Here is a 26,723-nt window from a genome sequence, read left to right as displayed (position 1 = left end):
CCGACTCTTGATCTTGGGGTTGTGAGTTTGAGCACCGTGTTGGGTACGGAGACTGCTTAAAAATAAAATCTTAAAAAAAAAAAAAAAAGAGTCAAATATATTATGAATGCCTCTTCTTTTTGCTGAACGATATTGCCCCTATTGCTTAATAACATAAGTGCATAAGTGAATTAGTACTTTTAATAATTAAATCCAAATTATCTCATCATCATATTCTACATGAAAGCCAAATGAGTATTCCTAAAAATCTTGTAAGAAAAACAGACTTAAGACCAAGAATTTCTTCTGTATTATAGCCATAAACTCTTCTAAGGAAGTAATTGAAAAAAAAAAAAAAAGACTTGGATTCATCAGTTTTATTTCGATTCATTTATTCAATCTAAAAACATTTACTGAATACTTTCCAGGACTATGTTGATCAAATACACATGAAAAGAGAGGTTTCACAGGACTCCAAATTTTAGTAGGGGAAAAAATATCAGCAATAAAGGAGCTAAAATAAATTAGCTGGTATTAAATCTGTCTGCAGGCTATTAGGAATACTTTCTTTGTAAAGGGAGAACACAGATAAGAAAGAACATTTAAAAAAAAATAGCAGGGATGGACAAATTTGCCATGATTTATCCTTACTCAGAGTAAATATCCAGATCAATATAAGCAGTAAGGGATGTCTATCCATGGAACAACTATTTAATGAATGCCTACCATGGTAAGCACTGTACATGAGAAGTGAACAAAGTAGTTCTGTCATACCCAGTATTTATTCCATCCTTCCTTCCCAGACATAAAGACTCCTGAATTATACCCGAGCACATGGCTACCCAGAGTAGAGACTGCATCCTAGCATCTCTTTTAACTAAATGTGGCCTTGTCACTATATTCTGGCCAATAATATGTAAGCAAAAATGCCCCTCATAAGCTTATTCTTTCCTTCCTCCATCCTAAAGCCTGGAATGCCAAAGCCACCACCTTGAACCTTAAAGACGGGGTTAGGCAGGTGGGAAGCAACAGAAGAGAGATACCCATGTTTTTGATGTCACTGGGTACGACAACATTCTGTCCACCTACTCAGATTGTTGTAAGAGAGAAAAATACTATCTTGTTTAAGCCACTTTTCTGAAGCTGTCTGCCATTCAGCTGAATAGAATTAATTCACTATTTAACATACTTTAAAATTCAAAAGGTGTGAACTTATTTCAAATGTTCAGTTTTGCTGAACTACCATCCCTGAACTAACAGAAATAAATTTAAAGGCCACACAATTTCTTGGATTAAAGAGTTCTACAAATTTACCACTCATTCGTGTTTCATTTTGCTTTTCCTAAATAATAGCCAAATTACACAAAATACTCCGTAAAGCCATGGAATTTTATGGGAAAAAATCCATACCTACACTATCCATGCCTTTTAGGATTTTTACATTTGATGAGATGAAGAGCTGTCATACAGAAGAATGAAACTCATATTGTTCAAGAAGCAGAGCTGCAATTAACTGGGGCACCTGGGTGATTCAGTCTGTTAAGCGCCACCTTCGGCTCAGGTCATGATCTCGTGGTCCTGAAATCGAGCCCCACATTGGGCTCCGGCTCAGTGGGGAGTCTACTTTTCTTTCTCCCTCTGCTGCTCCCTCAGCTCCTGCTCTCTCTCTCAGACTCTCTCTCAAATAAATAAAATCTTAAAAAAACTGATAGAAATTCTTCCAACAGTCAGCTGCTCTAGGAATCCTCTCCACACCTCCCTTTTCACCACTCCAACCTATACTGAAAATTACCACCACCCAAAGAAATTTCCCACTTAACATAACACTGTAGCCTAACTATACAATTTTTAAGTCATTTTATTGAAGTTTAAAATCTGCCCCTCATATAGTACCATAATTTTGGCAAACATGTATTGTCATGTAACTACTACTAAAATCAATTGTAGCTTACTTATTAACATCATCACATAAAAATTCCACCATATCCTTTCGTAGCTAGTCCCTTTCCTCCACCCCAATCCCTGCCAACTACTGATCTGTTTTCTGTTACTGTAGTATTTTTCTGAATATTGCATAAATGAAACTATACAGTATGTAGCCTTTCAACTCTGGCTTCTTATGTGTTAATACTTCTGAGGTTCATCCACTTTTGTGGATTTTTTCTTTTCGTATACACCAATTTATTCTATTTTATTGCTGAATAATGTTCCCTTGTATGTGTATTTTACAATTTATTTATCCATTGATAAATAAATGTATTTATTTATTTATGATGGACATATGGGTAATTTCCAGTTTTTGGAGATTATGAATAAGTCTGCTATTTGTGTCTGCAGTGAGACTGTGTAGGTGAGGCCAATGTGTCTTCATTTCTTTTGGGTAGATTTCTATTTCTATCCAGTATTGGATTGCTGGGTTGTGTGGTAAGTTTATATTTAAATATAAATATAATATAAATATAATACATTTATAAATATAAAATATATATTATATAAATATGTATCATATATTTAAATATATAATATATATAATATAAATATATTTATATTTAAATAAACTTACAAACAAGTTTATATTTAAACTTTCCCAGCTTTGTACTCTCACCAGTGGTATATCAGAGTCCTAGTTCAGTGATGCCTGGGTGTTCCAGTTAGTTAACATACAGTGTAATATTAGTTTCAGGTGTACAGGTGCTCAGGTGTACAATGTACACCTGTACAGGGGTTCAGGTGTTCAGGTGTACAATATAGTGATTCAACACTTCCACACACCACCCAATGCCCTTCAGAGCAAGTGTCCTCCTTAATCTCCATCCCCCCACTGACTTCCCCTAAGGTAACCATCAGTTTGTTCTCTGTAGTTAAGAGTTTGTTTCTTGGTTTGCCTTTCTGGTTTTTTACCCTTTGCTTGTTTGTTTTGTTTCTTAAATTCCACATATTGTGAAATCATATACTGAGTGTTCCTTTTTCACAGGCTGTGCAACACTAACATTTACTTGATTCTCAGTTCATCTCTCGGTGGCAGATAGGAGGGGCTGGAGGTCAGATCCACTGTAGTCTTCACCCATTGCAAAGGACAAAGCTACTACCAATAAGCAGTAAGCCTGGAAAATGCAGCACAGAGAGGTTAAGAATTTTCCCACAGTTGTTCAGCTATGAAGTGGTAAGGCCAGGATTTAAACCCAGCAGCATGCACTGTTCAATACTCAAACAAAAGAAGCTCACCCATTTGTCAGGATTACCATTTGAGAGACTCCTGCATTAAGTTACAGGTTGGACTAGATCAAGTCTAATTCCCCTTCCAGCTCTAAGATTTTTCTTTTCTTTTCTTTTCTTTTTTTTTTTAATTTCTTTTCAGCGTTAACAGAATTCATTGTTTATGCACCACACCCAGTGCTCCATGCAACACATGCCCTCCATAATACCCACCACTTGGCTCCCCCAACCTCCCACCCCACCGCCCCTTCAAAACCCTCAGATTGTTTTTCAGAGTCCCTAAGGGTCATTCCACACTGAAGGATGTAAGTCTTTTATGCCACTCTACTCTCCTGATGATTTTAGTTGCCATTTCCTGGATGTTTTCCAGCTCTACATTTTTCTGGATGCACAACATATAGGACTTCATATAACTGTGTTATGTAGTTGCATATACATGACTGTTTTGTAGAAAGATGAAATAAACTTTTCAAGTTTCTAGTCTTATCCGCAATAAAGTCTAGCATTTTTTACAAGCACAGACCCTACAATTTTATCAAGTATAATGGGAAACACTCTCTTCCTATACATTATTCCATACTAATTCATAGTAACTACTTCTCCATTCAAGTTTAATATATCATATAAGATTATTACTATATCCAGTAAAACAAAGAAAAGGTACAATTATAAAATAAAAGTATTATTTTAGGCCTGAATTATGATCTTTTTCGCACTAGGCTCAAACAAAAGCAAAGGGTTGGTTGTCAAATGTCCCTCTGCTGTAAAGGCCATGTACATATTATATAATAATTTGAACTATGTCACCAAAGACAAAGCTTCAGTCCACAAAAAATTTATTTAATTTTATATACTTCACAGGCCCAATAGCTTCATATGATATTTCCTATGCCTATACAAAGTCCCTGACCTATGTACAAAATGTGTAAGATTTTCTGACCCTTGAAAAGTATCACCTCATTGGAACATGACAGTGCTATGCTCCCACATGTAGTGGAACATGTAGTGCTATGCTCCCACAAAATTATTAGCCTAAACAAATAAAATCAAGTCTATCACCATATTACTCAGTATAGCTAAAGAAGTTTCCTAAAATTTTCAGGATGCATTTGGGATGACCTGACTTAAAATTTAGGCTGCAAAAATATACTAAATCCCTCAGGAGGGTCTCTAAGTGAAAGCACATGACCAAGTACAAAAGAGATGGGCATCATTCTTCAACATGACTACAGGATTTTTTTCTTAAAGATTTCATTCATTTATTTGACAGAGAGAGACAGACAGACAGAAAGAGAACACAAGCAGGGGGAGCGGTAGATGGAGAGGGAGAGATGGGCTCTCCACTGAGCAGGGTCCCCAGTGCAGGCCTTGATCCTAGGACCCCAGAATCATGACCTGTGCCAAAGGCCAATGCTTAACCACTGAGCTATCCAGGTGTCCCATGACTACAGCTTTTAACTGCAATCCAGATCTTTCTCAAAAGCATATACAAACTTCAGATAGCAAGCTCCTATGTGATTTTTAGTGGGGATTATTTGAGGATAGCTAATGGTTCTTTCCCATTAATCTGGGAAGGACAACTAACAGCTGTATGTCTATATATATCCACACATGCTAAACATTTTTACATACATTACTTCATTTTAACCTTATAATAACCCCACGAGGAAATTTTACAGAAAACTGAGGCTTACAGACATTAAAAATGACAAGTGATAAACAAAATCAGTATTTAAGAAGCGCATGGGTAGCTCAGTTGGTTATGCAGCTGTCTTCAGCTCAGATCATGATCTTGGGGTCCTGGGACTGAGCCCCTGCACTGGGCTCTCTGCTCAGCTCAGCAGCTGCTTCCTCCTCTTCCTCTGCCTCTCCCCCTGCTGCCTGTGCTCGCTCTCTCTCTCTCTCTCTCTCTCTGTGTCTCAAATGAATAAGATCTTTTTTAAAAATCCTTATTTAAATCCAAGTCTGTCTGATTCTAAAACCTAGGTTCATAATGATTATATATTGATTACAGAGTATATTCCGTCTCATGATTACCCAACAGATTTCACTCATGTCTAAAATAATACTATGTTAAAAGTACTATAGAATCTAAACACTATATATAATAACAACTTGGGGTTGGGTGCAGTGGGGCTCAGAATTCCAAGTTGAGATGCTAGGGACATAGCTCTTCTAGTTAGAGTGGGATTTTTCAGTGCCTTAGCTATAAGATTCCTTTCATGGCCTAACAATCTTAGGGTGAGACCTTGAAACCGACCCTAGGTTTAAGGAGCAAGGGAGAAAATTTGGGGATACATTATGAAATATTCAATAGCAAGAAAGATTAGTCTTCTGTACACCCTCCAGGTGCAGATAAGGCAAGATGACTGAAATAAAAAGCAAAGGGAAGATTCAAGAACTTTTTATAATGGTGATGGACAGAAGTTCTGAGATAGGTCAAATTATGGTACCACACAAAATGAAGGTTCCACTGATACTACTAGTAAGCTAGAACCTATCTTAGTATGTTCTGTGCACATAATTGGAAAACTGGAACAAGGAGGTAATTTGAATGACTAATAGTGGAGGCTTCATTTAATTTCATAAATAAGAATAATATTTATGTTATACATAGTTAGGCACCTATATACCTTTCCAGTATCGTCTTTCACCATTCCTTCAACTCAAATGGTATACTTCAGTCATTTAGAACCATTTTGAATTCCCCATCAGGGCTGTGCTTTCTCTAATTTCCAAGGCTAACAATATATCTAGATCATGATAAGCATTTAGTAAATTTAAGTAGAATTTTGTTGAGTATAGTAAATGAATTCAGTTAAACATGTGAACCATTTGTGTCCCTGATCATCAATCTCCAATGTCTCACTTATCCAAGTTTCATTTGTCTTTTGAAGTTTACCTCAAGTACCATTCCAGTTAGCATTCCTGAAACACCACCCCCATTCCCCCATCATTCCAACAACTCAACTGCCTGGATTAAATGACCCTCCAATGCACAACTGCACTCCTCTCCATGATAGCACTTAATTAACATCAAGGGCTATAATTACCTATCTAGTTGTTGCTATTGATCTCCCTCTTTAAACCAATCAGCTCCTTCAGAGCAGGGTCTGTGTCTCATTTTTCTTTGTATTGCAGCATCTGGCACAGTGCCTAACATACAATTGACGTTCAGTAACTATTTTCTGTATGGATGGAATGCATGACTGACATTAATGGTTGTTTGAACATATAATTTAGGTTTCATATACTACTTGATTTGCAGCTTTAGAATTTGAGAGGGGATTTCAAATTGGGTGTGCTAATCTCTCATATATGAGAAAAACCAACAAATATCTGTCAGAGACAAAGTATAAAAGTATTATCCTACACATTCCTTAGAATGTGTAGGATAATACTTTTAGTATTCCTTGTAGTACCACAAGGAATCCCTTGTGGTACTACATTCCAGGAGCTCCCTAAATGTGGAAAAGTATTAACAGAAGAAATCACCATCAGCACCAGGACTACAATTTATTTAAGGTCTAGGCATTTCAGAAGAAATCAAATGTCTTCCAGGAAAATAAATTTGGTAAAGAGGAGATGTAGCTAGTCAATAAACACATAAAAAGGTGCTCAATATGTTTAGTCACCAAGGAAATGTAAATTAAAACCACAATATAATACAATGTCACAATATGCCTACTCAGCAACAATTAAAAAAACAAACAATACCAAGCCCTGGTGAATATACAAAGTAATGAACTTCTCTATTGCTGGTGGGAATATAAATTACTGCAAACACATGGGAAAAGTGTAAATTGGTGCAGAATATGCAGTAACTACTAAAACTAAACATGTATACTCTGGCTCAGTGATCCACTCCTAAATTTCTCCTATGTATATACAGCAGAAATGTATACAGAGTTATCAAGTGCTTTGAGATCTTTATAAAAAGCTCTCTATTGTCCTGGTCCATGGACTTATGCTTTCAGTACCAAAGATCCAAGAAATGGAAGGAAAAGTATAGGGTGCTCAGGAAAGGAACCAGAGGGGTCTCCAAAAGCAAGGCAAAAGGAGCATACAAGTGCGGGGCTCAGGAAGTAAAGGAATTTGGAGAAAAGTGGCTATGATATCAATAGGAAGAAAGGTATTTCTCAAAGGCATATAATAACAATAATGAGTGGTTACAGCACACTGGGCACTTCATATATACGTGTGTGCCTACAAGTGTGCCTACAAGTACTTTGTATATATTTTCGTATTTAAACACTACAAGGACTTGTGGGGAAAACTGAGGATCACAGAACTTAAGAAACTTACCCAAATTCATATAAGAAATTAATGCTAGAGCTGTGATTCAAGTATCTTGCTATCTCCAAAGCTATTCTCAGTTTGTTTCTTTCTCATTTTTCAAGAGTCCTAAAGAGTTCTGTTGCCACTGGCAAAATGACTGGAAACAGCATGTGGACTAAAAAATAAAACAATACAACAAAATCCTTTTCTCAAAAACATACCATATATTCCAAATAAAACTTGATTTTTTAAAACCAAAAATTATACTTCAGAAAAAAAGAGATTCTTCTCTCAAACTCAAGGTCTCATAAACCTTTCATATTTATAAAAGTTACTTCTAAATTATTTTGAACAAATAACTATGTAAAAAAGACACATTTGCCTAAACATGTATCAATCATTAGCTGAAAAAAAAATCACTTGACCAAATTAGTAAACAACATAAAAGATGTTTATCAAGGATATGATAATATGACAATTATTCCTGAACAGTGATTTCATACTTACAAATGTAGAATATCTTAAATAAAATAAGCCTTATAAAGATCGAAGTTTTTAAAAAGCAGTATACTATGTGTTTACAACATTGTGAAATTCCTAAGCGAAACTCTGTAAGACAAATGAAAAAACCCAAAGCTCTAATGTTATGTCAGTGGATACCTATTTACAGTATCATTCACAGATTCAAAATAACTTAAATAAAAACGGATAGGTACTCTAGAAAACTATGGTTGATGATTCAAAAAGTGGCCCTTGTGGGTGCCTGGGTGGCTCAGTCTGTTAAGCATCTGCCTTCAGTTCAGGTCATGATGCCAGGGTTCTGGGATCGAGTCCCGCATACAGCTTCTTATTCAGCAGGGAGCCTGCTTCTTCCTCTGCCGGCTGCTCCCCGTGCTTGTGCTCTCTTTCTCTGACATTTTAATAAATAAGGTTTAAAAAAAAAAAAAGTAGCCTTAGTAATGACAAAAATCTGGAAAGTAGGAAAAAACAGTATTTCTGAAATATTTATAGGATATGATTTTGAATATGTATGCTTACCCATACAGCAATATACTATGAATAGGAAAAAAAGACATGTATAGGAATGTGTAAAGCATAGGCTCAGTCGTTAAGTGTCTGCCTTCAGCTCAGGTCATGATCCCAGGATTCTAAGATCAAGCCCCGCACAGGGCTCCCTGCTCCACAGGAAGACTGTTATCCCTCTCCCACACCCCCTGTTTGTGTTCCCTCTCTCGCTGTATCTCTCCCTGTCAAAAAAAATAAAATAAAATCTTAACCAAAAAATGTGTAAAGCAGCAGTATTCATAATAAGCAAAATGTAAGAATTACCCACAGGCCTGTCAGTATCAGAATGGATAAAAAGGGACACCTGAGTAGCCTCAGTGGGTTAAGCATGTGATTCTTGACCTCAGCTCAGGTCATGATCTCAGGGTTGTGAGTTCAAGCCCCTCCGCAGTGGGCTCCACACTGGGCGTGGAGCCTAATTTAAAAAAAAAAAAAAAGGATAAATAATGGTATAGTCTTAATGTAATAATACACAGCAATGAGAATTAACAAATTACAACTAAATACTGCAATGTGCAACAGACATAAGTTGAAGTGAAAGAAGCCAGTCACAAATAGTTACTCTTTCTACAAAGGTTTTTTTTTTTTGTTTTTTTTAAATATTTTATTTATTTCGTTGTCAGAGAGAGAAAGCTATCACAAGCAAGGGGGAGCAGCAGGCAGGAGAAGCAGGCTCCCTGCTGAACAGGGAGCCCCATGTGGGACTTGATCCCACGGCTCCAGGATCATGACCCCAGCCAAAGGCAGACACTTAACTGACTGAGCCACCCAGGTGTCCCTCTACAAACTTAAGGTGAAACTAATCGGATAATAGTTACCCCTGGTGGGGGCGGAAGATGGAAAGAGTAACTAAAATGGGGCTCAAATAGGGGGTTTGTGGGATGCTGGTCATTTTCTGTGTCTTTAGTGGTTTTAGGTGTTTGTTTAGTTTGTGAATATTCACTAAGAATATAGCTTTAAAAAAATCACTTAGAATGTATGCATCTTTGTATATGTGGTAGAGCTTAATAAAAAGGTTAAGAAAGAATGTTCGGATAACATTCTATCCATACTTAGGCTCTGACGAGTCCGAGGGGCATCGTATGTGTCAGCAAGCAGGGCCCTGACAGGCAGCAGCCATCCTTACTCAATTGTATCAAGAGCTTTCACTCTGGAGTCAGGAGAGTCATCTGAGGCACATATGTTCTGACCTCTACGATCTCCAGACTTCTGCCAAAATAACACAAGGCTCCTTTCTTCTTCACCCATGGGGAAACAAAACAGAGACTCATTGCTTTTCTCCAAATTTCCTTTCCCTGAAAGCCCTTTAAAGTTCTCTAAAGGATAGTTCTGAACAGGAAGCAAAAAGATTTTATTCCTTTTTATCCACCACTGATTAAACAAGTTCTGTTAAGTGCTTTATATGTGTCTTATTTAATTCCCAGAACTCTATAATGTAAATATTATTACACCCAGTTTACAGATGAAGAAATTCAGAATTAGACAACAGGGAGGGGCAAGATGCTATACCTGCCTGCAGTGTCCAAGCTCAAAATTCACATTCTTTTACCTCCCAACCACCAGCCTCTCTTGATTATAACATAACAAGAGTGTGTACTCCATGTTAATCCTTTTAACTCCAGCACTTGAGTTGAGAAATTAGGGCACTGAAGGAATGAAGCCTAATGGTGATAGGCTAAGGAAGGAGGGCCAAAGGATGAGAAGAATCAAGTAAGGAAAACTGCTGTGTTCTGACAAAACGCAGGCGGGGGTAAGGCTGTACCCTTGTTGTGGATCAGACAGGCTAAAGGTATTCATCAAGAGCTGTCAAATGTCAAGAAAATCAAACATGAACTCAAACAGTCCCGTAGTACAGTATGTAACATCCACTCATATTTTTATTAAGAGAACAAACTCATATACTTGAAGATCTTTTTCTCCTAGCTGTTTTTACCCTCTGAGCATCCATTGGTTCATTCATTCACTTGACAAATATTTTCTGAGTACCTAATGTGTACTAGGAATTCCTCCAAATGCTGAGAAAGCAGGTATAAATGGAACTTATATTCAGGAGGAGAATACAAACAAACATAATGGTAATAGAATGGAGAACAATGAAAATAAAGTACCGTATGAGTGACAGGCTAGAGGTGGGAAAATGTGCTATTTTAAATAGATCAGGAAAGCCTGAAGGTGTGAATTTTTGGCAAAGGCTGTTCAGCTAACTTCTTTGAGAACGGATTATGTGGTATGTTGTATTCAGCTTCATTTTTAAAACTTGTTTATACTGGCTTTACACTGTAAAAGTGTTCAAGTATTTCTCAATGGAGCTTATATAAAAAATAAGGTAAAACTGTGGAATGACTTAGCATTCCAAAACAAAAGGAGAACCAAACTACTTTTTTTTATCCCTAGGGCCTTTAGATTTTCATTTCAGTGGTTACCCTAGAGATTACAACAAGCATCTCTGGCTTACCAGAAATCTAGTATAAATTAGTATCTTTACCATTTCGTAGACAATCAATGACTTCAGAACACTTTGGCTCTGTTTCATCTCCCAGTTTTTCTGTTGTATTTTACTCCTATATATATTTATATCGCACAAAACATTATTATTTTGTATAGTCAGCATCTATTTAGTTACCCACATATTTGACCCTTGAGATGTTCTTCATCTCCTCCTGCTTCCATCTGGGGAACCATGGTTTTTGTTCTGTCTGAAAGAATGCCCTTTGGTGCCCCGTTTACTGTGGGTCTGCAGGTGACAAGTTCTCTCAAATTATGCTCATCTTAAATATATTTTGCCTTTAATTTTGAAGGATATTTTTGTTGGGTACAAAATTATAGGCTGGTGGTTCACTTCTTTCACCTCCCTGACGATACCACTCCACTGTTTCCTTGCTTTGTTGAAAAAATTGGCTTATTGTTCCTTTGAAGATAGTATCTCCTGGCTACTTTTAAGATTCTCTCTTAAGGGGCGCCTGGATGGCTCAGTGGGTTAAGCCTCTACCTTCGGCTCAGGTGATGATCACAGGGTCCTGGGATCGAGCCCCACTTCGGGCTCTCTGGTTGGCAGAGAGCCTGCTTCCCTTTCTCTCGCTCTCTCTGTCTGCCTCTCTACCTACTTGTGATCTTTCTGTCAAATAAATAAATAAAATCTTAAAAAAAATTAAAGAAAATTCTCTTAACATCATCTCTCATTTCTGCATAGACAGATTCAGTCCACTCCAGTATAAAAAAGCCTCAAGCAAAGGGAAACAGTTTTCAGCAGTTTTCCAATGATGTGCCTAAGAATTATTTTCCTCTATTTTTTCTGCTTAGGTTTCATAGAGTTCTGAAAACTTTCTGCCATTATCTCTTCAAATACTGCTTCTTCCCCATTCCCTCTCTCCTCCCTCCGGAAATGCATAGTGTCCAAATCTGTATGATCATCAGTAGTCTTGGTTTCAAAATAACTTAGAAGAGACATCATAAAGGGAAGCTGGAATATCTTTTTCTGTACAAGTTTTATAATGGTGGAATAATGAAGTAGTAATACAGTTCCTTGGAGTATTACATGTTCCCTAAGAGACCTCTCAGTCCAGCTGTAATTTAATAATCACAGGTTATTTTCAAAATAAATATTGGTATTATGATAATAGAACTGAGAAACCACATTTATCTTGGAAACTTTATCAAAAGAAGGTAAACCTGATGTCATCTTTCCATAGGGGAAAAAGATCCTAAGCCTACAAGGAACTGTTAACCTACAGGTTCCAATAATACATGTTAGACTTTTCACTGTTTTTCTACAGGTCTCTTATACTTTCTAACGTTTTGTCTCCCTTTGTTTCAGTCTGGATATTTCTTCTGACCTATATTCTAGTTCACCAATTCTCTCTTCGACAGAATCTAATCTGCTGTTAAAGCATCCATGGAGTCCTAACTCAATTATTATATGTTCCAGTCACAAAATTCCTTTATTTATTTTTAGAGATTCCAGATCTCTGCTAAAACTCTCCATCTTCAACATAGTAATCCAGTTAAAATGCACGTCTGGTAACTTTAACATCTGATTCACCCATGAGTCTATTCTTATTATCTTAGTATCTCCTGGAATGTTCAACATTGTACATGAAAAAGCTTTAGAAGCTCCAGCTGGTATGATCTTCCTCCAAAGAATAAAAATAGGAGGCATATCACCTTAATAAGTGTGTAATTAAGCTGATTCTAAAAAGAATTTCAGTTCTCAGAGGGCTGCAACCAGAAACCCAACTGTTTACCAGTGGCTCTCATCCTTAATTAGTTGTGAACTCCAACAGCTTTCTCTCCAAGACTCAACTTCTGCTTATCTCCTCTGCCTTTCAGCAATGCTGTTTGGCTTCTTATGTGTACCATAATTATAAATTAGCAAATGGCTCAAACAGAAAAGCCAAACAAAAAGCAGACCTGCTCCAATGCATTTTTCTTCTCACTGGGAAGATACTGACCACCCAAGTCCTGGCTGACTTCAAACAGATCTTTACATTCTCCAGGTTTTATAATTTTTTTTAATTGTTCTTGACTACAAGGTTGATTTAAAACAAGTCTGAAGTCATAGCAGGTGTGGAAATTAATCACATCAGAAAAACTATTTTTGCAATATTAGAATATTAAAGTTTAAAAAGACTTTATAAATTATTTATGCCAACCTTCCATTCAAAACTGGAATTTTGTGGGGAACCAGGGTGTTTCAGTCAGTTAGGCATCTACCTTCAGCTCAGACCATGATCTCCAGGTCCTGGGATCAAGCCCCACATCAGGCTCCCTGCTCAGTAGAAAGTCTTCTTATCCCTCTGCTCCTGCCTTCCCCACCCAGTCATGTTCAAGTGCATGCACTCTCTCTCTCCCTCAAATAAATATCTTTTTTTAAAAACTGAAATTCAAAAAATATATAAATAAATTAAAAAATTAGAATCTTGATAACCATCTAGAATCTAAGAAAATATGTCAATGACAGAAATCTTACGTCTTTCTTTTTTTTTTAATTTTATTTATTTATTTAAGAGAGAGAGATTGTGAGAGTGGAGAGGTCAGAGTGAGGGCAGATTTCCCACCAAGCAGGGAGCCCAATGTGGGACTCGATCCCAAGACTCCAGGATCATGACCTGAACTGAAGGCAGTTGTTTAACCAACTGAGCCACCCAGGTGCCTCTTTTTTTTTTTTTTTTTTTTTAAGATTTTATTTATTTGAGAGACAGAGAGAGAGAAAGAGAGGGGAGAGGGAGGATACAGAGGAAGAGGGAGAGGCAGACTCCCTGCTGAGAAGAAAGGCCAATGTGAGAATCAATCCCAGGACCCTGGAATCATGACCTGAGCCAAAGGCAGACACTAAACAACTGAGCCACCCAGGTGCCCCAGTGGTACCATTCTTAAACAAGTTCCTTGACAGAAACATCCTCATTATTCTGGCTAATTTGCCTCCCTAAAATATTTACCCAATAGTCACAGTTGTATCCTTCAAAACATCACTGAATATGGTGACTCCTTTTCCTAGATGATGGTACTTTAGCTATTTAAAAACCGCTATTACACTTAAAAATACATGTTGTAATAGTACAAAAAATGTTTGCTTTACATTATCTCATATGGCATTCTTTTGGGGCTCACCTTATTGGTCATTCTCTCAATGAAATATAATTGGCCAATTTTTTCAAATTGTAGCATCAAGAAATGAACTCGATATTCAAACTTTAGCTTAATCCAAAGTACAGCAAAAACTATGATCCCTCTAAAACTACCAATTAATATACATCTATTTCCACTCCAATAACAATTTTTAAATTTAAAGCATTTAAAACATATACTTCCTAAGCTTGTGGTAAGTTAAAACTCCAGCATCTCAGGAACTACTATCAACTGTTCTACTTTTATGTGCCTATTTTTTGTTTTTAACTTAAGTGCTAGATTTGACACCTGTCCCTATTAAATTTCACCTTCTTGGGTTTTGCCTAGCAATCCAAGAGTCAATATAAATTTAAATTCTGCTTCTGTAATTTGTCTATTAATTATCTCATCTAGCTTTGTACCATCCCCAATAAGAAATATTACTATCATTACTAAAGTCAATGTCCAAGATTTCCCTTTAGGATGACACCTACTTTCCTTGGGAATAGTTATTCAACAGCAATAAGCCACATAGAGCACATTTCTTCATCTTCTCCACAAAGCTACTGTAAGACATAAAGTCAAATTCTTGCTGAAATCAAGTTTACAGCATACAGTATACCTGTTATGTCATCTAACTGTGAATTAGTAAAGCACTAAGGACAGCCTGGTGTAAATCTGAGTAAAAGATAGATTTATCATATATTTGGCTTCAAATTCAAATGTGAGACAAGACTGAGTAGGGTAAATTCTCAATGATTACTTCCCACATTGTTTTAAATTAGTAAATTATCTATAGTAGTATCACTGCCACATTTTTAACTCTGGTAAAAATATTTTGCTTTAAATCCAACATGACTAAACACAGTAAATGTTAAATATATTTTGATTTTATTATCTCATTAACTAAGTCTAGAACAAGTGAATTATGGAATAATTTATAGTGCCAAGTCATACTCAAACATTTAAAAAGAAAATGAAGTTAACTAATATTTATGGTATGTATCAAGCAAAGTAAGAATTTGGAAAAAAAATATTTAAAATTTTTAATTCCAGATTTTCAATTATGACAGCTAGATAATTACCTTATAACTACTTTGTAATTTAGGAATTGAGTGATGTTAAATGAGAGCACATGACTCATGTTTTTAATACTACATAAAATTATATGAATAATATGAAGAAAAAACTCTGAAAAAAGCATTTTCATAAGTCAATACATTGGCATTCACAATGAGACATGTTTATTGCATGATTTGATAATTTCTTTAACCATATAAAAGGTTGTTTAAAAACAAATCTAAGGGCAGAATTAAAAGGATTATTACCACTCTAAAAACAAAGCCACCACTTAAAGAAATATGGTGAAATTTATCAGAGGCAAGGCAAACATGGTTAAACATAAGACAGCACTTAAGCAAGAATACTGTTCCCTTGAAGGGGTGAAAACGTTTCTATTATTAGCAGAGGTAAGAGCTGCCTGAAATTCTTTCCTTCATACACTATACTAAAAATAAATGGTTCACTACATTTCAAAATAAATACACTGCTTTATATATGCAGTTCAGTCATTTAATAAAATCTATAAAATCAACCTGATTCAAGGTGCTCTTGTATTTGTGTCTAAGACGTACCAGGTAGATTTGCTCTATTTATAACACATTCAATATTTTAGGAGTCTTGTGCCACCTACTTATTCATTACCTCTTAGAAGATTTGAGATTAGATCTTCTGCCAGGTTAAATTAAATTATCACCTTGGCTTAAAAAAATTAATTACTTTCTCTACAAAATACTTTCCCTATCATCAAGGAAACTACAGGAATCTTGGAAGAATAAATGGGGCAGTGTCACCATTACAAATACTACCAATACTTTAAGGAAAACTGACATGGATGACAAGATAAGTGAATATTTTGGCATATTTTTACCAAAACCAAAACCAAACAACAACAGCAAAGACCACAACAAAAACAAACACACCTAGATAAAGCAGCACTGTGTCAGCACTGGAAACGGATCAAAGTCCAAAAAACTAAGGTAATTGAGATAAATGATCAAACTTCAAAAATCCTAACTTATGTAGCTATATCAAGAGAAGATTAGAAAGACATTTTTAGCTCAAAGTACATTTTCTCTAGTTAAAAAAAAATGAACTGTATAACTGTGGTTCTTCTCTAAGTAGACAGGGCACTGAAAATGATCCATAAATAAAAACTGCCTGCTGCTGTTCACATTCTCTTCCTTCTAACTTTTGCCTTTTCCTTTCAGGAGATCTGTGATTGCTAGCACAGGACCTGGAATAGAAATTACATGTTCACACACATGCACTGGGAGCAGTGTATGGGAGAGGGTGACAGTGAGCAGCATCTAGAGACTGAGAATTTTCTGACCTTATCAGGATGAAATATAAAAGGAGACCAGAGAAAAATAAAAAGCATAAGATAGCAAACTCTTCCTATCCCTCATTAAATAAATTTTGGTCTCAGAACCAGATCACAGTTTATTCTCAGAATTCAGCTAATTTTGAGTTTAAGTACACAGTAAGTACATAATTACATAAGATTACATAAGAGTTAAGTACTTATGAGTATCTTTTCACCTACATTTTTTCATGTTCTTCTCACAACAGTGTAAGAGAACATATGTTATTATTTTCTTCTTTACAGATCAAGTCTTTGGTTTAAGGCCACATAGCTGGTTTACAACATAGCAGAAGTTCCACATCAGGTCTTCCAAATCCAATGTTCTTTGTACTATATAAGATGTTGTCTCTGTGGACTTACCCTGAACCTATCCCCCATTTATAACATTGTTTCTTATGGGAAAATATCTTTTCAGAGTCAGTGAATTGATTACACAAAATGAACAAAGTCCATTCAGAAATTAAGGACCAAATTACCTATGTTGAAATCATATTAATGATATTTAAGTCAGCAAAAAAAAAAAAGGCTTTATTAAGAGCCTTTTGATTTGTGATTACATCTTCTATAAGTCAAATTAAATTATCAGCTTGACTTAAATTAACTACTTTCTTTACAAAATACTTTCCCTATCATCAAGGAAACTATAGGAATCTCAGAAGAATAAATGAGGGCAGTGTCACCATTACAAATACTACCAAATATTTTAAGGAAAACTAACATGGATGACAAGGTAAGTGAATACTCACCTAATTTTTGAGAAAATCACTGAACTGATTTTGATTCAACACTAACCTTCTAATACTTGAGAAGTAATATAACTTTACTACTTGGAACTATTATTTAACACTCATTTAGAATTTGCATAATTTTAAAAGTAAAATCAATTCAGCTAATAACTTAAATGAATATTGTTATTTCCCTTTCACTCTTACAGTATTCATTTTTCAGATGGGGGGGATTACATGACTTATCCAAAAAGGAATAGTGGATTTTAATAAAAAACTAATAATTAAGTATTACATAACAAAAATAAGTTAGTCATTTAGAACTTTCTTCAATGCACACATCCAAAACACAATGGCAGATTATTAGAGCTCTGTCTCAATGTTTCTATCAGAACTGAAGTCATTTCTAAACACAGCAAACATTTGTTAACATTTAACACATGGTACCAGAACTGACTCACAAGAGCCATGTGCCTAGTCATCTCCACAATACTGCCACTCACCTGTATGGCAATTTATCTTTCTTAAAGACATTTTATGTACCTTGACTAATTTAATCCTCATAAATTCTAGAAGGTAGGTAGATCAAGCTTTGTTTTGCCATTTTACAAAGGAGGAAACAGAGGCTTAGAGAAATTTAATAGTTTTCCCAAAGCCATATAACTCATAGTTGATTGGACTTAAAATCCGGGGCTAATGCCTTCCTACACCAAATATTCCTTCTTGAACATCAAATCATTTTTGTAAATTCTCTTTACTCTGGTTACTAGAGGTTACTGTTAATCTTTATTCAGGGTTACTTTCATAACAAGAAAAAAAAAATTACCTGGTATTTTGAAGAAGTTTGGGTTAAAATTGTCAGAATTCAGCACATTCAACCACATAAGAAAATAAATTGAGGCATAAGAGTAAAAGTTAGGAATATGAAAATATAAATTTTAAACACACTTATATAGGACAGATTTTCCAGGAAAAAAAAAAAAAAAACTTTTATTCTATCTCAATGTAGACTTTAAAAAAAGACTTTTAAATCATTTTTTCAATTATTGATAAATATCTACAGACATGTAAAATTACATTCTTAAAGATTTGAAACTCAAGATAATATGCTACACATTTTAACTTTACATTGCTTATAGCACAGATTCTAAAGTCAGAAAATCCTGGTTCTGATTGCCAATTCTGCCACTTAATTAGTACTCTGACCTTGGGTGAGTCACTTAATGTATAGGATTCTCAATTTCTTCATTTGTAAAAATACCAAACTCACAGTTACTCTGGGCAATACATAAAATCAAGTGCATTACATAGTATTTAAAATACAAAAACTGAGTCAAGTTGTAGCTTCTATCATTAAAGTGTTACAAATGTGTTTCCCTTTTCTTTTGTTCTCCATTACATCTACATTTCAGATCTGATCTTCAGTAACCAAAATTTCCATTAATCTAGAAGGAAAAATTGGGGCGCCTGGGTGGCTCAGTGGGTTAAAGCCTCTGCCTTCAACTCGGGTCATGATCCCAGGGTCCTGGGATTGAGCCCCACATCGGGCTCTCTGCTCAGCAGGGAGCCTGCTTCCCCTCTCTCTCTCTGCCTGCCTCTCTGCCTACTTGTGATCTCTGTCTGTCAAATAAATAAATAAAATCTTAAAAAAAAAAAATCTAGAAGGAAAAATTAAAAATATCCATTTGGGGGAATTAAATCTTTTTTAAAATCAATTTAATGAGGGGCGCCTGGATGGCTCAGTGGTTTAAAGCCTCTGCCTTCGGCTCAGGTCATGATCCCAGGGTCCTGGGATCGAGCCCCACATCGGGCTCTCTGCTCGGCGGATAGCCTGCTTCCCTCTCTCTCTCTGCCTTCCTCTCTGCCTACTTGTGATCTCTGTCTGTGAAATAAATAAATAAAATCTTTAGGAAAAAAAAAAATCAATTTAATGATAAAGTCCCTAATATATTATTTGTTCTAGTGCTCTCCTTCAGGAGAAAAAGAAAACAAGGCCCAGGGAGGTTAAATGTCTGTTCAGGACTGTGACACTACACGGAATCAAAAAACAATCATAACAAGGGCCCAATATGTCACATTCAGGTCCCACCACCAATATACAACATTCAGATCCACCAACTGACCAGATATTTGTCAAAAATTCAATTTATCATTTAGAACTTGGTATTTACATTTCAAAGAAGACAGCTTGTTTTTTTTTTTAATGTAATAAAAACTCCATCTGTTTATCTTTCCTATTATATCTCAAAAATAAGTGAGGAATTAGTAAAATAAATACTTAATTTCTTGAAAGCCAATTCTGTGGGTCATTCAAATAACTCTGAAAAACAGAGAGTAATTCCTTGATGAGACTTTACTGGCCAGAAAGAGGCTACTGTGATTGCAAAGTATCTCTTGGTGTACAATTCTGATGAAGAATAAATATTTCATAAAGCAAATCTATCAGTACTCACCTTGAAAAAGTAGGCTTCTTTTTAAATAAGTAATTAGCATTATATTACGTATATTTTTTCTTGAACCAGTCTTTTCATAACACAAGGAACAAATCTATTCTTCCAGCATTTCTATCACCTTTACTATTTAGGTAAGAACTAAACAAGTCTAATTACAAGAGCTCATAAATAGCAGTTCTACCCTGTCCTGAAAAGAGTATGAACTAAAGCAATGTGGAGAAAAAATTTAAGTAAGAAAAAGCATTACTTTTAAATCCTAGCAGCCCCCATAATTTGTTTTGATAGCACTCCTCTGGAAATCTAACAAAACAACAGAACAATGAAGAAAATCAGTTTAGAACATTTAAAATAAGCCTTCCATTATTTAACACCAAATAGAGGATTTCCACATATTTTTTACGTATGATTTCTACATACTTTTTAAAAATAACTGGAGGGGCATCTGGGTGGCTCAGTTGGTTAAGTGGCTGCTTTTGGTCATGAAAGGCATGATCTTTCTGGGTCCTGGGATCAAGTCCTGGTATCTGACTCCTTGCTCAGTGGGGAGCCTGCTTCTCCTTCTCCCTCTGCTACTGTTCCCGTCTCGTTCTCTCTCTCTTTCGCTCTCTCTCTTCCTCTGTGTCAAATAAATAAATAAAATCTTTAAAAAGAATAAAAATTACTTGAAATGAGTGCAATCAAATGAAAATTATGCCACTCTGAATTTTCACTTATTGTACCTAATTTCAGTCTATAAACTGGTACATCTACAAGGGAAGTCAAATTTTTCAAAATCTACAATTAGCCTAACAGTTAAGAGAAAGGGCAAAAAAAACTATTCATTCCTCCATCTCCATGTTTTTACAGCCATATAAAACTAAATTACCCATGGGATGCCTGGGTGGCTCAGTTGGTTAAGTGTCTGCCTTCGGCTCAGGTCATGATCCCAGGGTCCTGGGACTGAGTCCTGCATCAGGCTCCTTGCTGAACAGGGAGCCTGCTTCTCCCTCTGTCTGCAGCTCCCCCTTGTTCGTGCATTCTTGTGCGCTAACAAATAAATGAAATCTTAAATATATATATATATATATATATATATATATATATATATATAAACAACTAAATCACCTATTACATTTTTTAGTAAAAACTAACTTTACAAAGTCTAAATCTATGTAATAATTAAAAGTGCAAGTGTTTTCAACACATACATTTCAACACATACCGTACTGGGACAACTGGATAGTCATTCAAAAAGCTGATCTTAGAACCTCATCTTATACCATACTCAAAAATCAACTTAAAATGGGTCATATACTTAAATGTAAGGGCTGAAACAATAAAAATGAGAAGACTTTTAGAAGACAACTTAGGAGAAAATCCTTGAAACCTAAAGCAAAGATTTCTGGGCTGTAACACCAAAAGCAAGGTGCATAAAAAGAAAAAAAAAAATCAATAAATTGGATCTTAAGAAAATTCAAAACTTTACTTCAAAAGACACCATTAAGAAAATGAAAAGTCAGATTAGGAGAAAATATTTACAAATTTCATCTAATAAGGGACTCGAATCCAGAATTTACAACGAATTTTTATAATTCAGCTCATGAGATAAGCAAAAGGTAGGAACAGACATCTCACCAAATAAGATATATGAATGGCTAATAAGTACCTGAAGATGTTCAATATCATTACTCATTAAGGAAATGCAAATTAAAGCCACATGGGACATAATTTCACACCCATTAGAATGCGTTTAAAACAGACTACAACAAATCTTGGTGAGGATGTGGAGAAAGGAGAACCCTCATTCACTGTTGGTAGAATTGTAAAATGGTAGGACCACTCTTGAAAATAGTTTGCAGTTTCTCAGAAAGCTAAACAGGAAACTACGATATGACCCAGCAATTCTTCTCCTAGGTGTCTAACCAAGATACATAAAAACATGTGCCCAAAGACTTGCATGCAGTTACTAGTGGTAGCATTATTTGTAACAGCCCATAAGTGAAAACAACTGGTGAAGGTATAGACACAGGTGGCATATCCACGAATGGAATATCATTCAGCAATAAAAAGGAAGAAACTCTTGACACATGCAATCTCATCCATAAACCTAAAAACACTGTTAAAGGAAATATGAAAGACTCCATATTGAATGATTCCATTTATCAGAAGTGTCCAGAGAAAAGTTTATACACACAGAAAACAGATTAAGGGTTTCCTGAAGCTGGTGGTAGGAACAAAGATGAACTGTAAATGAGCATGAAGGATCTTTACTGTGGCAATAAAACTGTTTCAAAATTGATGTTTGTTCCATCTATGGTGACGATTTCATTGTTTAGTAAAGTTACAAAAAAAATCACTGAATTGTACATTTGGAATGGGTGGATAATATGTAAAATATACCTCAATAAAGGAGTACTTTTATTTTTAAAAATACATGTTCTTTTATTTCTTGTCCCCTGAAGAATTAAATGACTGAAATGTAGCAACTTCCATCATTTTTATTGAACAATGGTACTAATTCTGATCCTCGTAGGAAATCATAGCATAAATTAGAGGGGCTCCAACATAGTGTTAAAAACACCCTTCTGACTGGTTGCTCGCTACACTGGGTCCTCCAGGAAAAAGGTTTCTCATAAACCAATGTGCCTTCCATTGGTTTGTATTTTAAGAAGCCAATGCCTGGAAGCTGCACAAGAATATATGCAAAAGAGATTTACAACGGCCTTTGACAATGGGCCAATTGATCTGATGGGTGTTTTAGTCTACATACAGAGTACAGTAAAAGAATTCAAAAAGACAAACATTCTAACACCGTTTGAAAGGATGTAGGCAAAATTATGTAATTTTGAGAGTGTACATACCCAGATGGCAAAGGCACAGTTTGCTTAAGTAACTGTATAATATGGTAACACAGTAGTCCTCAGTAATGATATTTAATGGCAGGTAACCTTCCAGGCATTAACCTAATGCCTGGATCTTCCTATATTCGTTCTGAACAGATTCTCTTAGCTATCCACTCAATTTATGAAGTCTTTCATAAATACCCCGGGACTTTATCGCCCACATAGGACTTCAAAGACTTTAATAAACTTTTCAGGTCTTTTTTTAAGTTTTTATTTTCATTTTTTTTTTTTAAGATTTTATTTATTTGACAGAAAGAGACCCTGCGAGAGAGGGAACACAAGCAGGGGTAGTGGGAGAAGGAGAAGCCGGCTTTCGGCTGAGCAGGGACACGTGCAGGGCTCAATCCCAGGACCCTGGGATCATGACCAGAGCCAAAGGCAGACACTGGCTGAGCCATCCAGGCGCCCCAACTTTTCAGGTCTTTATACAAATACCACCTTGACTGTGAGACTTTGCCTGACCGCTTTATTGAAAATTGTTAACCTCACAAAACTCATTCTCCCTTCCCCCATTCATTTTTCTCAGTAGCACTAAACATACTACATATCTTACATACATATTCTGATTATTTTTTGTGTTCCCCTACTGGAATACACGCTCCACAGAAGGAGAGATTTTAATGTGGTTTATGTTCCTTACTGTATACCCACTGCCTAAAACGGTGTCTAGCACAATGTAGGTGCTCAATAAGGGTTTTCCAAATAGAAGAGCGTCAGATATGTGGAAGTAAATAGAAGCTGATCTCTGCCATAGAAATGAATGAATCCCTTCTACCTATTCAACATGGAAGGCTTGAGGCTAAAATACGAGTTTTTCAAGGAAATAGAGGCCTTGGAGTAAAATCTCCAGAATGCTTACCCAATATCTTTACAGCAAAAAGAAAAAAAGCTAACGTTTGACTTATAATTCTGAATTTACAACAATCAAACCTAAAATATTAATTAGCTGGCTCTAGTTCAGAAGACAGGACAGATTAATTAAATCCCATGTGACTCATAAACAGCCAAAAGGGGGAAAGTTCAATACTTAACTAGTAACAAGTTAAATTTTTTTTTTTTTTTTTTTTTTTTAAGGAGCCTGTTTTTCTACACCCAAAATGGGATCCCATCACCGAGACCTCAGCAAAGTATGTCTTAGCAGTTCTGGCCGCCTCAGTCCCGAACGCTCCCAGGTCCAAACCCAAGGAACCTCTCCCCATCCCAGAAGACTTCCTAGGCTTCCTTCCACATGCCAAGCCCCCCTTCAGACCCACAGCTCTGTTAAGCCCTGAGCCCATACAGAGGCCTTCCTGCGTCCACGCCCCCACCTCCAGTCCCCCGGAACCTGCCCCAAAGCATCGGCCCCAGCAACCCCGCCCGAGTCCTGGAGCACCAACGAGTCGGACGGCAGAGCCGTCCCCGGCCTGGCCAGAACTGGAAGACATTTTACACTTCATCCTGGTTCTGCCAATTTCTGCGTGACCTTGGGTACGTCCCCAAGCCTCTAGGGGTCCGCGTTTTCTCACCGTCAAGGTGAGGACAACACCTGCACTGAGCGGCTGTGAGGGTTACATGAGATCCCACGCGAAGCACCCAGCAGGGCACCTGGCGCGCTGGAAACTCAATCACCAGCGGCGGGTATTACCCCGGCGCTGCCCACGCCGTCTCAGCTGCAAGGCACCCTGCCCAACAGCCCGACCTCCGGTTTCACGCACCCGGGCTCTGAGGTCCCCGAGCGCCCCACAGACCCCGGGACTCCCGTCGTCCGCGCCGCCGCCCTTCCCCGCCCCGCCGCCCTCGCGGGGCGCCCGGGCCCGCTCCACCTGCCGCCAGGCCCGCGCCCGCCCGCGGCCCTGGGAGCTGGGCTCCCGCCGCTCGGCCCGGCCTCCCGCGAGCGGACAGCCCCGCGCGGCGGCCTCGGGCGCGTACTCAACTCTTCACTTTGCCGAAGGTGCCGACGCCCAGCGTGTCGCCCAGCACGTAGTGTCCGATCTTCACGCGCCCGTCGTGCTTCTGCTTCTCAGCCATGTTCAGCGCGCGCAGCCTCGCTCCGCCGCGGGCTCCTCAGTGCGAGCGCGAGTGCGGCCGCCACCGCCGCCGCCGCCGCCGCCGCCGCCGCCGCGGGCTCTTCAGTGCGGCGGCCGCCTACCCACAGTGCAGCGGGCCCGCGGCGGGGGGGGGTCGGACGGGGGAGGCCCGAGACGCCGAGGGGCACTAGGCGGACGCGGCGCCTGGGCGGCGGCGTGGGGGCGTCCGGGCGCGAGCGGCGGCCGCGGCGGCTGTGGGCCGGGCCGGGCGGCGGAAGGGACGAGGAGGGCCGGGGGCCACCTTGTGTGCCGGGAGAGGCGGCGGAGGGACCGCCCCTCCACCTGCGCGGTCGCCGAGCGCGGGGTGGGCTGTGAGAAACGGAGCAAAGCGAACGTGGGCGCCGAGAGGGCCGTAATCTCGGCGTGCGGCGAGGTGGGAGTGGAATTTGAAGAGAAACGGGCCTGCCGCGTGAGGAGAGAGGGACGTAAAGACTAAAATGTGGGTGTAAGGGAAAATCAGGGGAGGCGGCGGTGGGGAAGGGCCTGGAACGGAGGTCAGTCTGGGAAGCGCTGCGAGGAAGTTTCTTGAGTCACGGGCGGGGTATTTCTGCTGCAGGTCGTGGCACATGCGGGACACAATCCTGTGCTCTCCTCCGTTCTCCTCCACGTAGAATTATCGGTTCTCCCGTCCTGTGGATGCAACAGCCTACCGCCTCCCCCCAGAGCTCTCCATTCTAATTTGCGCTAAGTTCTGCAGTAAAGTACAGTCACGAAATTTGCTCAATTGTAATTTAGCACATGCTTGTATAAAGTGTAGAAATAGCTTGTCATAGAGCTGCGCGAGAGGGAAGTAGTGAAAGAAACGAGGGAAACAATGTAGTGAGCAAAGCAAATATACATAAGAGCACAAAGAGAATGGCAAAGAGCAAGGGCAATAGAAGGGCACGGTTGAAGAGGAGTAGAAGTGGGGGAAGAACGGTAAGAGGAAACTAGAAGCATGACGCCCAGGCAGAATATTAAAAATCGACAAGAAATTCGTAATGAATTATCACTTCCCACTCTCCTTTCTTCCTTCCATGTTGTCCTAGTCTTCAATGATGCCTTTCACGGCTTAAAAAGTATTTGCTGATTGGAAATAAATGTTTAAGGGTTAGCTGAACATTTTTAACATTGTACATGACCCTAGAGTTTGCAGGGTCATGTTCCTCGAACAAGAAGCCTCTTATCACGCTGTTTATATATGAAGAGAGAAATGCATTGATCAGGAACAATAAGATATGATAAAAGTTTGTTTTCTGAGAAGTGATAAATATACAAATGGCAAACAGACATCCATTCTTGTTTAGACACCAAGACAATCTGATGAGAGGTGATCACAGTTTATAAATTATAAATATCACAGCTGTTGAACAGAGGTTATTTTTGTTCATTCTTGGGATCATCTTTCTTGCTGACAAGAAGTATCATTTAAGAATCCCTCTGCCTAGCTGGCAATTTGGAGAAAATAGCCAGTTATTTTTGATGATGAACCTTCATTGGTTAATGGTCTCTCCTTCAGTATCCATTCAAGTGAGTAAGAAAACAAAATACCTATTTTTGATCTTGAGATATAAGACATATGCCTGGGGGCGACGGGGTGGCTCAGTTGGTTAAGCGTCTGCCTTCGCCTCAGGGCTCAGGTATCGATCCCAGGATCCTGGGATTGGGCCTCAGTTTAGTGGGAGCCTGCTTCTCCCTCTCCCTGCTGCTTCCCCTGCTTGTACTCTGTCAAATAAATAAAATATTAAATTAAAAAAAGTAGCATGTCTGTTTCTTGTTCTAATATACCTTTAAAAGACATTGAAAAGTCTTAGATTGTTTCCTCGAATAGACCTGAAGGCAGATTATAAACAGAGATTTTTAAACCATTTTACATGCTATCTTAACTATTCACTGATAATTACAACTTAAGTTATTATATACTTCATAACTGTGATCCTTACCTAGCAACTGTGAACAATCTTGTAGCTTTAATATTATGCCAACAAAAATATGACACTTTGTTGATTAAAAAGTTCATTTAGGGCGCCTGGGTGGCTCAGTTGGCTGAA

The 26,723-nt window shown here is 37.9% G+C and overlaps 1 protein-coding gene across 3 annotated transcripts in view; it reads right to left on the bottom strand.

Annotated features, from left to right (window-relative positions):
* Positions 1–24,707, bottom strand: part of PRKAA2 (protein kinase AMP-activated catalytic subunit alpha 2) — a 65,878-nt gene extending 41,171 nt beyond the window's left edge. The window contains exon 1 of one of the 3 annotated variants that reach the window (XM_032839743.1): positions 24,541–24,707. In XM_032839743.1, coding sequence (XP_032695634.1) covers positions 24,541–24,634 — 94 coding nt within the window. In that variant the 5' untranslated portion in view covers positions 24,635–24,707. Of the gene's footprint in view, positions 1–7,500; positions 7,570–24,540 lie in introns of those variants that run through there. The other 2 variants (XM_032839746.1, XM_032839744.1) reach the window with 2 other exon arrangements.
* Positions 24,708–26,723: the final 2,016 nt, after the last annotated feature.

Source organism: Lontra canadensis, unplaced genomic scaffold, assembly GCF_010015895.1.
Source record: "Lontra canadensis isolate GAN:19392208 unplaced genomic scaffold, GSC_riverotter_1.0 scaffold109, whole genome shotgun sequence".
Taxonomy (NCBI): domain Eukaryota; kingdom Metazoa; phylum Chordata; class Mammalia; order Carnivora; family Mustelidae; genus Lontra; species Lontra canadensis.
Note: the sequence above shows the minus strand (reverse complement) of the source record. Positions and strands in the feature narration are given on the sequence as shown.